The sequence below is a fragment of the Pseudorca crassidens genome, chromosome 4 (assembly GCF_039906515.1).
Source record: "Pseudorca crassidens isolate mPseCra1 chromosome 4, mPseCra1.hap1, whole genome shotgun sequence".
NCBI lineage: Eukaryota > Metazoa > Chordata > Mammalia > Artiodactyla > Delphinidae > Pseudorca > Pseudorca crassidens.
In genome coordinates this window covers 20,597,144-20,613,597 of record NC_090299.1, presented here as the reverse complement: position 1 = coordinate 20,613,597, position 16,454 = coordinate 20,597,144, and the positions used below count along the sequence as shown (strand labels likewise).

The following is a 16,454-nucleotide window of genomic DNA, read 5'->3' as shown; positions in this document are numbered from 1 at the left end:
AAAGACAGGAAAGGCCCAAGTAGAAAGAATTCAGAAAAATGTCATCTTCTCTATATCCTTCAAAAGGAAAGAAAGAAATCAGAAGACTGTGAAGTCCAAGTGATGTGCACCATTCTGAAGCCACATTTCACAAGCCCATACCTTCAGCCACCCTGAGCTTTCAAATGTGGCTTGTACTGAGCGTGCAGCCCAAACTGGTGGTGCGAAGTTGTAACTAGCATTAAAAGAGACACTTGTTGGACAATGAACAAGTATAGGAATCAGAAACCGAGTACCGGTTATTCTTTTCTCCTGAATGTGAGAATAAACAGGATAGGAGAAAAGAAATAACACTTTCCTCATTTGCAGAAAGACATTTCCATCCAGAAGCCAACGGCAAAAGTAAACACATGAGAAAAATGTAAGTATAGAAGGATAAGAGGAGTGCCATGAACCTCAGCCTCCTTTAAGGAAAAGACACTGAAGAAAGAAAACATTAACTCTGACGATAATCATCTGCTCTATTTAGTGCAACAGATTCAATCCCTAAAGTCAAAATACATTTACCATGTGCAAAGCAGATGAAATCTAAGTGACAAATTTTCTATTTGTCTTATTGTTTAGCCATTAGAAGGAAGTCAAATAGTATCTACTTTATAAATCCAAATATATTCAATTAGCATGTCAAAATGCAGCCAGTAATTTTCTCCAATATAGAAGAAATATAAGGATTTTTAAAAATGGAATTTTACTGTAAAAATATTAAGGCAGAAGGGCATCACTTAACAGTTTTAAAATATATCTACTAAAAGAGAAATTTCACATGCTAAAATATTACAATTATTATTTAAAACATTAATTCTTAATGCGCCTGGCTACCAAGCACAACTAGATTCTAGCTTAGGTTTCCAGTTATGATTAATTCAGAGATAGGAAAAATGACGAATATTGCTGAAATCAAAAAGAAATAGTGCTCAGTGGAAGAAAAAAATTCCATTTCCAGAGCTCTACATCTGTGTGAAATACAATGGAAAAGCAAGCTCTCTCCTCAAGAGTGAGAATTAAAAACAGATCGCTGTGGCCTGGGGAGAGGAAGCCCCTTTAAAAACAACCCTCTGATGAGTTCTCACCGGCGTGGATGTTTTCCTGGTGTCTTCTCAGGGCATCCTTGCTCTTCAGTCTCTTTCCACAGCTGTCAGCCTTACACACAAACCTGGCATCTCCCCGGCAAGTCTCCTGGTGCTGCTCAAAACTACAAGACAACCAGGAATGGGAAACAGGGAGAAGAAATGGTGAAGACACCTACAAACTTCTAACATCCAGGCTGGCTTTTGTAATGCATGCTCCCCAGTAGAGTTTCAGGGTCATTACAAGTGTTACCTAGGCAGGTAGGAAGGAAAGCACTGAAATTCTGCAGCCATATGATACTAAATCACTAAGAAGCATGAAAGCATGCACGCCTACGATGACCCGCAACTATATAACAGCCATCTGACAACTCAGATACAAAACCTTGACGCTGAACTGAAGGAAGAATTGCAAACAGAGCACTGAAAACTTCGTGAAGAATCCTTCAGACTGCTTTTCGCTGAGCACTGAAGAACACTGAGGGGAAATGGACAAAAAACAAACACTGGAAGTCTAAGACAAAGACTTATGAAAATATCTCTACTTTGAATGAAGTCACATTCATGATCTCTCCTTTCATTCTGCCTTTTGCCCTTTAAACTTTTAAGTAGCACCTGCAGTTGAACTATAAGACTCAGCTCAGCAAAAGTATGTTTGGTGTAGAATATGTAATACTAAATTGAATAAAAGCTGACTAGAATGCAGTTTTAAAATCTATTCATTAAAAACTATATAGCCCTTGCTTGGTTTTTTAAAGAGTGTATAAGAGAATTTCCAAGTTTTAAGTTTAAGTTTTGAACAGAAATATTTCATCTCAAATTTCATAAGCAAAAGTGGATGCATATATGAAAACTGTCTTAATATGAAATACAGCATGTTTCAGAATTTTACTTTAATGAATTAAAAAATGAAACATTAAGCCTATGTTAAAAATTTCTTGCTCATATGCAAGGTGACATTCTGTTAAAAATAAGTTTATAAATATGTGTATCCACTTTCTCATTTTTAATAATTCACGATACTGTACAATACTTAAGTAAAAGGATAACTTAATATGCTGTTAATATATTTAAAATAATAAAGGGTGCAGAGCAATGACTGGGACCATTTAATTCATTTCATCATCATATCTTGTACATATTCATCTTTAAATTATTTCTGCAACATCGCTAGGAAATAAACAGTGCTTCCCAAAATGGCCCTGTATTCTTCATACTCTGAACTCTCTCCATTTCTTAAACTATTTCTTTTCTTTTCTTTTTTTTTTTTTTTTACAGATTTCAGAGGGAATATCGAATGCAGACCGCTGAAACTTGACCTGCCACCTCAAAGCACTAGCTAAATTATGCATATCAGATTTCAAATTAGTACACCAATGAGCTTAATATTTAATGGCAAGTTATTAAATGGACAAAGATTGATTAGCATAAACAATGTTTACTTGTTAAACTTCATAATCAGAATGTTTCAAAAACCAATGTACTATATATAGTAAGAGAAGTTTATGACAGTGACAATAGAGAATGCTTAATTTCTACACACACACCATCACACACGCACACAGGTTAGAAACTATAAGACAAACGGAATGAAACAGTTAAACAACGTGTCAGCTTATAATTTTAGATATACTCTTGAATGTACGCACTGTCTTTGCAAAGCCTGTTTAACTGGGAATTTCTTCCCACAGCTCTTGCACTTAAATTCTTTCTCCTCTGTGGGTTTCTGGTGCAATGTCTGAAGATGCTCAGCAAGAATTTCCTCGCTGGTAAAACTCGATTCACACTGGGGACAGGCATAGTCCTCTTTACAGCCAAAGCGACCTGCGAAGAGCCAAGAACTGCTCAGTTTTGCCCTCATTTTAAAATCAAAATTAATGGTGCTTAATGGTACCAGATTAGTAAATTTTTATTATCTCTAGGAGTATGAATAGGTTGCCCATGAAAAATAATAGGAAGTGTTACTAGAATACATTATTTTTTAAATCATTTAACTTGTGTTTCACCAAATTAATACAAATCAAAATCAATTTTCAATTTACCCTGTAACATTAACTTTTCACATCAAAGAGTTATAACAAATGTTGAACTGCAACGGCAAAGTCTTCCCTGAAACGGGTTATCCTGAGTTCACTTTTAGCTGCAAAAAGAGAAAAACTCAACCAAGGGGAACTATGTTGAATTACCAAGGGGAATCTCACATATATATGAAAAAAGGCCAAGGTCATAAAAACAGCACTCATTACAGTAGGCGGAGTGAGGCTCCACTGTCTCTCTGGCTGTCAGTCCTATATGGACTCTCACGGCTCTACCCAAATTTTTCAAAGTGTGCTTCTTAAATTACATCTGTTTTCTGGTTATCAAATAAGATTAATTTTTTTAAGATTTTTTTTTGGATGTGGACCATTTTTAAAGTCTTTATTGAATTTGTTACCATATTGCTTCTGTTTCACGTTTTAGTTTTTTGGCTGCGAAGCAGATGGGATCTTAGCTCCCCAACCAGGGATCGAACCCGCACCCCCTGTGCTGCAAGGAGAAGTCTTAACCACTGGACCACCAGGGAAGTCCCAAGGTTAGATTTAGATAAAATGCAGAAAATATGAAGAGAATAAAAATCACCAATAACCCCACCATGAAGAGACAACTGCTGTAATCTATTTCCAGGCCTGAGTTGTCTTTTGTGCATTCATATTTCATGTGCAGTCTAAGAACCTTTATGATCATACTTTTTATGCAATTTCATGTATTGCTCTTTTTTCCATTTAATATTTTCTCAAGTCAAATTTTTTTTAAACTTAAGGTACCATAATTTACTTATTTAACCAAACTCTCCATTGTTTGACATTTGAGTGGATTCTTTGTTTCTTTTGATCACTGTTTGGTTGGTTTTGCTTCTGTTTTGGGGGGTTTTTGTTTGTTTGTTTTTTGGGTTTTATATTTTGCTTTTATGAACAAAACTGAATTCTAAACTGAAAATATCAACAATATAAGCACGTGATTCATATGTTCTAAGAATCTGTGTAAGTTTCTGTTGATTCTTCTTACCAAAGTAAGAGAAATTGATATTTTGTTAACTAAATAAAGAAAAATCAGGGTAGTAATAAGTAGGAGACTTATTTTTAAGGTAAAATAGTGGACACAGTAATACCGTACCCTGGGGGCAACGCTGAAAATAAATACAAAAATAAAGAAAACATAGAATAGTACAGAAATAATTCCCATCACCCCAAATCTGACATTCCAAACAGCATAATGCATATTTGGAAAGACAAAACAGATAGCCTGTCCTCATCGTCCTTTTAAATACTCCAACTAAAATAAAGAAACAGAAGCATAATCTGGCAATACTGGGAATACTCATACTTTTTCAGCCAATGACATAGAGTTAGAATAGAAAATTCATATAAAAGACATTAATACCACAGTAACTAAAGAAACCAGTGTCACTTCTGAAGTGGCTTTGTTAAGCAAAATGGAAAAATTCTCTATAGTAAGTATCAACCTTTTACAAAATGGGAACACCCTTAACACCATTCACATTTCCCTCAAAGCCCATCAGGAGTAAAACACAACAAAACAGAAACAAGCCCTAATAACAATTGATTATTCCCTGGCAGATGACAAACAAGTGACATCTATCTCCTAGATTGCAGGGCTGATTTAAGCAAGTCTACCTATGGTCATCATACATTTTTGGTTACCCTACTAGAACAACCCAGCAATGCTGTAGGCCTCTATGATCAGAACAAAGAAAGATTTCCAGATGCTCCAGATTCTCAAAGGATCTTAAGAGTGAAGCCCAGGAATAACCCCACAGGGCCCAGCAGGACCCCTGCACTCACCTTTCCCCATGTGCAGATGAGAATGTAAAGTCTCAGAGTTAGTGACTTGCCTGGTTATAACATGCATGAATGGCAGACTCGGGGCTGGAGTACAAAAATCCTCATTACTGGCTACCCACCAGTGAGAGCAGTGAAAGCTGGGAGCTGCCGCTGACCTTGGCAGTCCTACAGGGCACGTCCATCACCCACCCCAGCCCATCATTCCCTTCCTGCTGGAAGAGAGGCGCACAACTGAATATCCTCCGAGAGTTCTGACAACAACTAACTTTATTTTGAGAACACCCTATTATATTGCAATTATAATCAAGCACAGTTCAAACTTTATTTCTCCTACAATTTTCATTCTCTCGGACCATCAATTAGAGGTAATACCTTTTCTGCCAGCTGTTGATTGTCCTTTAGAATTTTTACCTTCCTCTTCTTTGATCATTGTCATAATTTGCTGTTCTTCTTCATCGGCCTCCATGTCACTATCCAGGTAGCCAATCAGAAGCTCTGTATCTGTTTCTATATCTTCAATTGCCAAATAGAAAATGTTTTCTCCTTCCTGAGACAAAATTAAAAATATGTGCTGTTATATGACCAATATATCTCAATAATAAAAAAAGCTAAATCATTCATTTTTGATAGTAACTAAGAAATCATTTTTAAGATACACTGAGTATCATGGGCTCATGAAAAGTTACTGCTCCGTTTTTTATATCTCCACTTGATCTGAACACTGAAAAAGGAAACTGACAATATTTAGTCACCTGGCAAATAAACTACAAATATATATTAAAGATAGTGATATTTACACCTACCAAATGAAATAAGGATAATTATTTAAATTTCTAAAAGTTAAATTTTGCATCATTAATTGGCTTTATGCAGTAACACCTTGTGGAGGTCCATAAATGCAGTAGAAAATAAATTTGTTAAGTAATGGTGTCATTTCTGAACCCAAACAGAGAGCAATGAGATATCAATGACTTAATTATGATTAATATAAAATGCAAAACTGAAAGAAGAAAACTTTCAAGTTATAACACAAACCAGAGGAACTGCAAATGAACCCTGAAAGAATTTCCAAAAAGCTGGACTGGGAATAGAAAAAACACTAGGTACCTGGGAGGTTCAAAACATTGACTGGGTCGTCACATGTACCTAAATCCCACTAAAATGACAGAAGAAAGAAGAAAGCAAGTTCCACCCTTAACATACCACCATTTTTTAGAAAATTCTAGAAGAAGAAATTAGCCAGGGTTGCTAACGCAGAAGAAATCTCAACCCATAACAGACTGAGAAGAGGAATGCAGCAAAGAATAACCCAAGGAAACCCCAGAGAAACTTCATACTTGGAACCAACGATACAAAAAGCCCCTCTGGGGCTTCCCTGGTGGTGCAGTGATTGAGAGTCCGCCTGCCGATGCAGGGGACACGGGTTCGTGCCCCGGTTCGGGAAGATCCCACATGCCGCGGAGCGGCTGGGCCCATGAGCCATGGCCACTGAGCCTGCGCGTCCGGAGCCTGTGCTCCGCAACGGGAGAGGCCACAACAGTGAGAGGCCCGCATATCGAAGAAAAAAAAAAAAGCCCCTCTAGGCCTGGGGCCAATTACCAGGGAAGCCAGAACTGGGGCTGCTTAGCCGGCAGTCCCCAGGAGAAACACCCTGAATTGATGTCTTTTACACAGTTGAGGATTTGTTCTGGGAGGGCTCCTAGCTTGGCTGCTGAGGATAAAGAGAAGCAAAGCATAACCTGAATTGTGGTGGGCAAGTGAGGGAAAGAAGAAGGACAATAAGCTCCACCCAGGAGTGAAATCCAATAAAGCGAAGAACACAGAACAAAGCCTCCTCTCCTCTGGCAATACCATAGCACCTAGGTGAGGGAGGGGGAGACAGAGGAGGAGGAGAAATCTGTAATGAATGTATGCGTGTATATATATGTATGGATACACAAGCAGAACCCCATGAAAAACTGGAAAATATGCATCAAACTGTTATAAAGTTATCATTTTGAGGCTGGGAGAAGTAGGAGTCTATATTGAATACTGCTTTAGTTTCTTCTTACAACAAAGATTACTTTGCAATTTAAAAATGCAATTTTAAAAACAATAAATATTAGAAAATTCCATGGATGAGGCAGAAATTATGATCACATTTATCAAATACTGTGTAAGGGAGGACTGACTCAGAAGTTCAAAGCAATGAAGCACATTAACCATTAGCTGCAGTTGATTAAATGAAGTTCCTGTAATATATTACAGCATTCTTGGAAGTTCATGAATTTCATACCTCCAGAAACAAAGAAAGTTATTTCTAATTAAGAACACAGTTAACTTCTATACAGCTGTTACTTTTAATGCAACAAAAACAAACAAAAACTAATGTGGACACTCAGCAAAAGAAAGATTTCTTTTTCAATTAACTCAGAAGCGGCACTTTGCAGGTTTTGGAAACTACTTGCTAAAAGAGTCACCAAAGCAACAAAGGGCTCACCTAATGAAGATTTCAGAAGATAATCATAAACCTTAGTGGTTATCTGATCAATATCCAAGAAAGTTAACTGAAATGTCTTTCCAGCATATTAGTCATTCATTTTATAATGAATGACCTTCATAGCACCAAGAGAAGATAATCATTTTTAATTGTAAAACATGATAGCATTAACTTAAACAGCAATCGTAAGACACAACATGCCTATTTAGGGGTTCTGTAATAAAAGAAAATTTTAACATACCAGTTAAAACTTCAATTTAACAAAAGTAATGGCTGCATTACAAGCTCCAAGGATCAAGTACATGTTCTATCTGTATGCCAAACATGTGATAAGAGGAATGTCATGACAGGTATTGCTCCAATCTATTTATTTAATGCAGATAGAGATCTAGATATCTCTCTACATATAATTCCTACCACTACCCAGACCAAGAGCCTCTTCCTTTTCATTTGCCACCACAATAAAATTATTGTAAGAAGTATCCTGTTAAATTGCTTCCTTACTGATTTAATCACTCAACAACCTTTCATTATATTATTCTCCTTCTTCAAAACCTCTGATTGTTAGAACCTACCAGATTTCTAATCCCTGGAGCACTCTCAAACTCTCTGGGGTGATTTTCCCCACCTGTAGGTTCATCCCAGGCCCAATCTCCGGCCCTTTGGCAAGAAGGATTTAAACAGCGTTGACCTAACACTACGGGACTGAGCATCAACTCCCAGTGGTCATCAGGCTGGCCATGACCTCCAGCTTTGATAACTGTTTTAATATTCTGATCCTTCAATTTACTTCTCTTTATTTCAGCTATGGTTTCTGGTCATTGGGTTTGTGGCTTATTCCCCTGAACACAGTTCCTCCTAGCAGAGTCACTCCTTGCATTTACATTTTAGGGATCAAGCGCCTTCCTGGGACTTTGCCTGGGGGCTGGGGTCCTGCTTATGGTTCCTGTCATGAGCTCTAGGTGACTTCGCTGAAAATTCAACTTTAATTGAAAGAAAGCTGTTCAACATCATGGTGTGTTCAGAAGCAAATATTCCTTAGTCACTGGTTTTCCCTGTATTGGTGATCCGGATACAACAGAGAGAGCGATTTTACAACTGTTATGCATCTCCTGCATTATTGTCCAGCATTATGAATTTTTTGTGTTCTTCAGTCTTGTTTCATTTTGCTTTATTTTATTTGTATAACGTCTTCAGCTAATTATGTCTACTATGAGCTGTTTGTAATATCAAAAAGTTACAACAGCCTAAACATCCAACAAAATAAGTTGAAAAAGAATAAATGTCTAACAATTGGCTTTAAAAGATTTATCAAATGCCATTTGTATAGAAAAAAACATATATCAATGTGCCCCCCCAAAAAAAAGATATGAACAAAGGTGTCAACAGACTTTGTTTCTAAACAGAGGAAATTGTATTTTGCATAGTCTCCTGCTAGCCCACATGTTTCAATTTTTCTAGAGTTAACAAGTATTATTTTGTAGTAAAAGGAAAAAGTAAATAATAAACAAACCGGGTTCCGTGACACCAGGAATTGGTACTAAATAGTAACTAAGAGCTTTGGGATGGCCACGGTTCAAGTCTCCTTCTATGACTAAGGAGCTGTGGAACTGAGCAAACAGCTTCATCTCTCAAACCACCAGTTTCCTCATCTATAAAATGGAGAAAATAATGCTGCCTATCTCATAGGCTGGTTGTGAGGATTAAAGGTGAGAATATTTGTACAATCTAGCAAGGTGCCTGGCACAAGTTAAGTATTCATTAATGATAAGTACTGCTATCATTATTAGTATTACTATTAAACAAAACTTGAAAGTCAGTGATTAAAATATTTATTTTTCAAAATTTGTGTCCATTAGACTGTCACATAAGCTAAGTTGCTATGACGATGCTCAATTTCATTTGGCTGAAATGGTGTCAGCCAACATATAATTCAACTCCACGGCCTGCCTACCAGAGCTCTGAACTGCTCTGGATTTCTGATTGTCATGCTCTGTTCACTTGCTAACGTGCTAATGTTTTACTCTGGTTTGGACCTCAGGTACCAATTGCTTGTCTGATCTATACTATACCTTAAGTGACCAACCATCTACTTTCCCTGAGGGGTTTCCATGACATGCGGTTTTCAGTGCTGAAACTGAGAGAGTCCTGGGCAGGCCAGGACAGTGAGTCACTCTAGCTACACCCATCATGCTCTCCAAAGCACACTCTAAGCTCTCCTTAAGATTTCCTGGGACTTCCCTGGTGGCGCAGTGGTTGGGAATCCGCCTGTCAGTGCAGGGGACACGGGTTCCTGGTCTGGGAGGATCCCACATGCCGCGGAGCAACTGAGCCCGTGCACCACAACTACTGAAGCCTGTGGCGCCTAGAGTCTGTGCTCCGCGGCGGGGGAGGCCACTGCAATGAGAAGCCTGCAACAAAGAGTGGTCCCCACTCACCACAACTAGAAAAAGCCTGTGTGCAGCAACAAAGACCCAACGCAACCAAAACAAACAAACAAATAAATAAAAACAAACAAACAGATTTCCTGGGACTTCTTTGGCGTCCAGAGGTTAAAACTCCGTGCTTCCACTGCAGGGGGCACGGGTTCAAACCCTGGTTGGGGAACTAAGATCCCACAGGGCACGCGGTGCAGCCAAAAAAAAAAAAAAAAAAAAAAGATTTCCTGACAATAATATTTGCTGCTCCCCCCACAGTATCCAACAGCTCAGGATTCTCAATATGTGGTACCAGTCCTGTCCCAAATATGGCTCCAATGGCTTACTAACTGGTAATCTAAACCCACACTTCATCCTCTCATCCCCAACTATCCTTCAAGTTAACTTGCCTTCTGTTCTTCAGTCCAACTGGTACACCTCCTCTCAGAAAACACTGAACTCATTCCTCCTCAGTACAACTGCAAAGATGCCACCTGGCCTCCCGGCTACGACTTCTCAGCAGCGTCTGAGCCACAGCTCACGTTCACCTTCCATGAAACCTTTTCTAATCTACTAAATTCATGTAGGTTCCAGGAGTTCTTCAACTGGACACTTACCCGTAATTTATTTCTGTGGTTTTCATCATTTAATTCATGTGATCAACGACATTCATGTGTTCCTCTTGTCTCCCCAAACAAAGATGGTTTCCTCAAGGAAGTGAACAAGAATTGCCGTGTATCCCCACAGCACAAGCTATACTCATAAGAGTTGCTCAATATGTTACAAATATGCATAGTAAAAGAGAACACTAATACGCTTGTGTCTACAGAAGAAAAGCACTTGCTAGTAAAAAGTTCAGTGATATCTGCCTTCATTTACTTTTGGTGGGAGGCTATTACAGTAGTCCAGTCACGGACAGGGGTGACATGGGAGGATTATGGCAGGGCAACGGTGGCGATGGTGAGAAGTAATCAGATTCTGAGTATGATTTGAAAAGAAGCTGACAGCATTTCCTGACAGACTGTATATGGAGTGTGGGAGGAGGAGAAGGGTCAAGGAGGAGAACAAGGTGATGAAGTTTTCCCTCAAGAGTTCACAGATGTTACTCCATTTAATAATAATTCTTCCTAAGGATTCAAACTAAAACACCAACGACACATTTTTGCTTTAAACATGTATCTTCTCTGTATGTATAAATGTATTTTCATGTGGTCCTTCACTCAGGGGCCTATGAGTATTAGTCAATTCAGCCGTTTTAAAGCTAATTACTATTCTTTCTTTCTTTCTTTTTTTTCTTTTGTGGCCATACCGCTCAGCCTGCGGGATCCTAGCTCCCAGACCAGGGATCGAACCCAGGCCCTCGGCAGTGAAAGCGCACAGTCCCAACCACTGGACCTCCAGGGAATTCCCTAAAGCTAATTTCTATTCTTCGACAAGTCTGCAAAGTAAGAGTCATTCAAAATCCCCAATGGAAAAAAATTTATTTTAGATAATAAACTACTTGCAAAGCTCTTCCTCTGGACAGCCAATGCATTCTGATAACAAAAGCATAGAATTCTGATGTTTCTTAGGAAAGCTGAAAAAAATAGTGGTGGCTTGGATTTTATTAGTCATCACTGTGATAACATCACGTATTATGGAATTCAGATTTACATGCAAATTTACACACACAAAAACGTCTCTGAGAATTCTGAGTGTCAGAGTTTCCGAAACAAACTTATGTAATGAAGACAAACAAATCCAGAAAAAAGCAATAATCTGACTGGGATGATTCAACAGGAAAGTCAGAGGTAGTGCCATGTGGTACGGCCACTACAGAGCATTCTCTTGAGGCAGGGGGCTCCACCGAAGTTTGTATGCACTGAAAGAATCATTTCTGAATTCAGAAATTATAGGAGAATAGCCCTACGAACAGACGTATTCAACTGTCATGAATTCTGAATGTGTTAACTTAGTGTAAATAAAAATACTGTCATCAGGGCTTCCCTGGTGGCGCAGTGGTTGAGAGTCTGCCTGCTGATGCGGGGGGCGCGGGTTCGTGCCCCGGTCCGGGAGGATCCCACATGCCGCGGAGCGGCTGGGCCCGTGAGCCGTGGCCGCTGGGCCTGTGCGTCCGGAGCCTGCGCTCCGCAACAGGAGAGGCCACAACAGTGAGAGGCCCGAGTACCGCAAAAAAAAAAATAAATAAATACTATCATCAATACCAATATCTCATACCACACTAGGAACCTATTCTTCACTTACCAGGGTACCTTAGCACACTGACTGGGAAGTTCCACCACGGGAATCAGTCCGTGGGCAAAGGAATCCCAGCCCCCGCTCCAGAGCAAGAACCCAGGCCTAGGGAGGAGGCCGAGGATAGTGGGATCTAGGAACTGATACTATTCTGCCACTCTCCGGCTATGCGGGCATCTCCCTTATCCCTGTGGGCCTCAACTTCCTCAACCATAAAGCAGAAAAAAATAATACCCCGTCAAAAGACAGCTTTGGCTTTCACTCTTGGGCTCTTTCCCCTTAGGCAAGTCTCCTATTATGTCTGGAAAATGACGGAGGTGAACTTTATTCTCTCATTCCTTCCAGAGCTGGATTCACGCACAAGTGAAATAAACTCATCTTCATGAGAACCGAGTTAATGAATATGAAGGGAAAAGTACGCCTACGTGCTGATGTGATCACGGCTTTTCCTCTCGGGCCTCACTCCACCGGAAGGAATGGAATGGACCCATTTAACCCATTTAGACCCATTTAACTGGGCTGTCAAGGAAAAGCTGGAATATACAACCTTGTGAGGTCAGAGGGCCCCTCCTTGGAAATTACATCAGATAATGTAAGCCACCACTTGGTAAGATTTTGTCAATGTGACTGCTTCTGTACTGTGACCACAGTTAGGACCAAATAAACTAAACATGCCTTCCAGTCTAATCCTTTCTGATTCTACCACTATTTCAAAACATTTACTCCTGGATATCTAGGAGATGTAACTAAATTTCCTATCTCCCTTCGACATCCGACATTATGTATAAACCTCAACTTTCTCTGACAATTTGCCCATTGTCCCTTCTGAAGTACCACACCTCACTAGGATAGATTTCCTGAACTCATGCATTTGAGGTTCAGTTCTGCTATTTCTAAACAGCAAAAGTAACTGTCTCTTGTTTTGCAAAGAAATACTAATCCTCACTGTGTGCAAATAAATATAACTCCAGAAGAGGCCATGGGTGACTTGGTATTTCAGCTGCATCTGTCTGTAACTTAACTTGGTATTTGTTTATTTTTTTGGCAGACTGCTGTCCACATGTGGACTATGTAAGAAAAACCACGATTTTTAAATTGGCAAAGGCCCAATTCACTGTACTGAAAAGGTAGTAAGCTGCGAAAATCCAGATTATCTAGCTAAGACGACTAATGGGTAATCAGCACAAAAGGAAGTATCTTCAAAACAATGCTTGGTCTTACAAATTCAAACAATCTATACCCGTGTGGGGCGGGGGAAGTTTGGACTTCTACTCAATAATCAATAGAAGTAGGAGACAAGTGACGAAGGTGGAGAAAAGAAAATATAATGAAATAGTGAAAATTCCATATTTAATACCCTGTCACTTAACTTCTCCTTACTAAAATCCTGAATCAGTCTCAACATCACGTCTATAGAGCTCCATACACAAAACTAAAACAATCAGGAAAAAAAAATCATTTCCGCAGCAAAGTTCACCGACTGTATCTATTAATTTTGAACTAACAATAAAACCCAAAATCCTTAAAATGAGACATAACTATGACAGATCATAGCACTCCAGTTTATCCACCACTCCCCTCCCAGTAGGAGGACGGTGGTAAGCAGCCATGTGGCTCAGAGTGCAGCAGGTGGGGGGCATGCTGTATCAGGTTTGACCAGGTGACTTGCACTGACCCATGAGATGTGATTAGAAGCAAAGTGAACCATGTCCAAGGGAAAGCTTTCAGAGCCATCACATGTTTGGGTCACCGCTCTTTCCCCTCTGTCAGGAAAATGCATGTCCCTGATAAGGGCTGTTCCTTCAGACACCAAGTGGAATGGAGCTGTGGACAGAATCGCAGCTTCCAGCAGCCCATACTTGTGTGCACAAGAAATAAATCTTCACTGCTATAAACCACTAAGAGTTTAAGGTTGTTTGTTAGAGCAGTCTTCTTGGCAAAAGTGGACTGATAACAATAATTTAAGCAAAATAACATTTTTAAAAATTATTTTGAGAGTAAGAAGAAAACATCTCGCAATCAAGGAAAACAGTATTTAAAACAGTGAAGAGTGCAGGATAAGCTAATTTCATGTTTAAAGTGCATTCAAGTTCCTGTAAGAAAAATGAAGACAAATGCAAATAACATTGTCTCTTTTCTAATCACAACTCATAATTAGCCACATAGCAAGAAAAAAATTTAATATGATTCCTAGGAACGGGATACTATATGAAACAAAAAATCAAATCTATAAGCAAAGAATATCAATTACAAATCACTAACACATACGTATCTCTCTTCGAGGAGTTCAAGCAAAGATAGTAATGTCTGAAGCATCATAAGAAACAAATCTGACATCATAGAGAAAAAAGTCAAGAGAAAAAATGAGAAGAATAAAAAGAAAAATTTGCTATATAGAAAAGAAGTGATGTGATCCTAAGAAACTGGCTCTTCACAGAAAAAAAAAAAACTACTATACCTCAGCTACTTTATTTAAAGGTAAGTTACCAATAATGACAGGCCAAAAAATTCTAGAATAAGATAATGCTATGGAGAATAGGGTAGCTATTTTATATACAAGGGATTAGAAGGCATATTGTGTTCCTACAGTACGGTTGCTCTATTTTTTATATACAATGTTTAAAGGTTACTTTCCATTTACAGTTATTATAAAATATTGGCTATATTTCCCATGTTGTACAATACATCCTGGAGCCAATCTTACACCCAACAGTTTATACTTCCTACTCCCCCATCCCTCCCCTTCTCTCCCCACCGGTAACCACCAGGTTTGTGGTTTATCTGTTGAGTCTGCTTCTTTTTTGTTATATTCACTGGTTTGTTGTATTTTTTTTCAATTCCACATATAAGTGATAACATGCAGTATTTGTCTTTCTCTGTCTGACTTATTTCACTTAGCATAATGCCATCCAAGTCCACCCATGTTACTGCAAATGGCAACATTTCATTCCCTTTTTTGCTCTATTTTATATTGGAAGTGATTTTTTTTTTTTTTTTTTTTGCAGTACGCGGGCCTCCCACTGTTGTGGCCTCTCCCGTTGCGGAGCACAGGCTCCGGACGCGCAGGCTCAGCGGCCATGGCTCACGGGCCCAGCCGCTCCGCAGCACGTGGGATCTTCCCAGACCGGGGCACGAACCCATGTCCCCTGCATCAGCAGGCGGACTCTCAACCACTGCGCCACCAGGGAAGCCCTGGAAATGCTTTTAACTGACCTTCAATTAACTGATTCCCAGATTTACCTGACATATCCTAAAATCTGCCAAATGACGGCCAAGGCCACATACTCTCAGTCAGCAGCCTGCTCCCTGGTTTGCCTGCACACTCCTGTCCTCATCACTTGACTTGCTTGCTTGAGTCCCAAGGGTCAGCTGTGTTTGTTCCCACACCGGTTTATGCCACTGGTACAAGTTACTGTAATTATGTAACTTAGCTAAACACTACATAAAGCAAAAATATATGAGTCAGAAAAAATTCAATAGTTTCTAAGAAGATCAACTGAAGGTTTTGGAAAGACTTGCAAAGCAACCTGAGGGTAGAATCCTTCTATTTTTATGATTTCCTCCCACCTTTTATAATTGCTTTGCTTTGTGTAATTTGACAGCTTTTTTAAAGCCTTACCTTTGTGTCTTTTAGTAAAACTGGATACTATACAGAGTGGTTATGAAAAAAAATACGGTAGCAAACTCTAGTGAGAGAACCTAAATGCAGAATCAAAAAGAATTTGGTCACAGATCAAAAACTTGGCAAATAAATGTATATTTCTAAAACAAGTTAAAATGCAATGGTTGAAATATCAATTCTATGATAATTCTTTTTCTATTAATTGACCAAGTACTGGTCCATATCACATCAGAAAACAGGGTCTCACCCAAATTATTATATAAGCAAGCCAGAGCTATAGGTCCCCCAAACGTTCCTCCCTAACCATCTGGCTGGTCCTCTCAAAGTATTTACCCTTGATCTGTATTTATTTAGCTGTAGCCCCAAATGGGCTGTGAAGTGCACGGGGAAGGGTCTATTTACCTGTATTATATATAAATTATCTTTCACCAAACAGTCATCATTCTAAACCGCATAAGCCTTAGCTAAGCACACTCCCTTCTCCTGTCTCCTCCCTTCCCCAAGACTCCCAGCTCCCTGAGGGCAGGCACCCTAGTATATTCCTCTTTGTATGAATCTCAATACTGATGCAACACCTTGCTCACGGAAGGGTGTCAACCAAGGATCCGCTGAATTGAACTAAGTAAGAGGGAAACAAATGCAATTTCCTTTTGAATTAATAAGACAGTAAAGGCAAGAATGTCATTCAGGGAAGTGAAACTCACTACAAAAAGAGTTCTAGAATCCATTTCCCAACCCTAACAAATTCTTAAG

General features: G+C 39.2%; 1 protein-coding gene across 3 annotated transcripts in view; it reads right to left on the bottom strand.

The window, feature by feature from the left end:
• The window catches only part of PRDM5 (PR/SET domain 5), a 207,742-nt gene that overhangs the window by 110,288 nt on the left and 81,000 nt on the right, over nt 1-16,454 (bottom strand). For 2 of the 3 annotated variants that reach the window (XM_067735178.1, XM_067735180.1), the window contains exons 4-7: nt 5,321-5,495; nt 2,756-2,930; nt 1,492-1,584; nt 1,110-1,231 (exon numbers count right to left, since the gene is read on the bottom strand). In XM_067735178.1, the coding sequence (XP_067591279.1) occupies nt 1,110-1,231; nt 1,492-1,584; nt 2,756-2,930; nt 5,321-5,495 (565 nt within the window). The remainder of the gene's footprint in view (nt 1-1,109; nt 1,232-1,491; nt 1,585-2,755; nt 2,931-5,320; nt 5,496-16,454) is intronic. The other variant, XM_067735179.1, reaches the window with a different exon arrangement.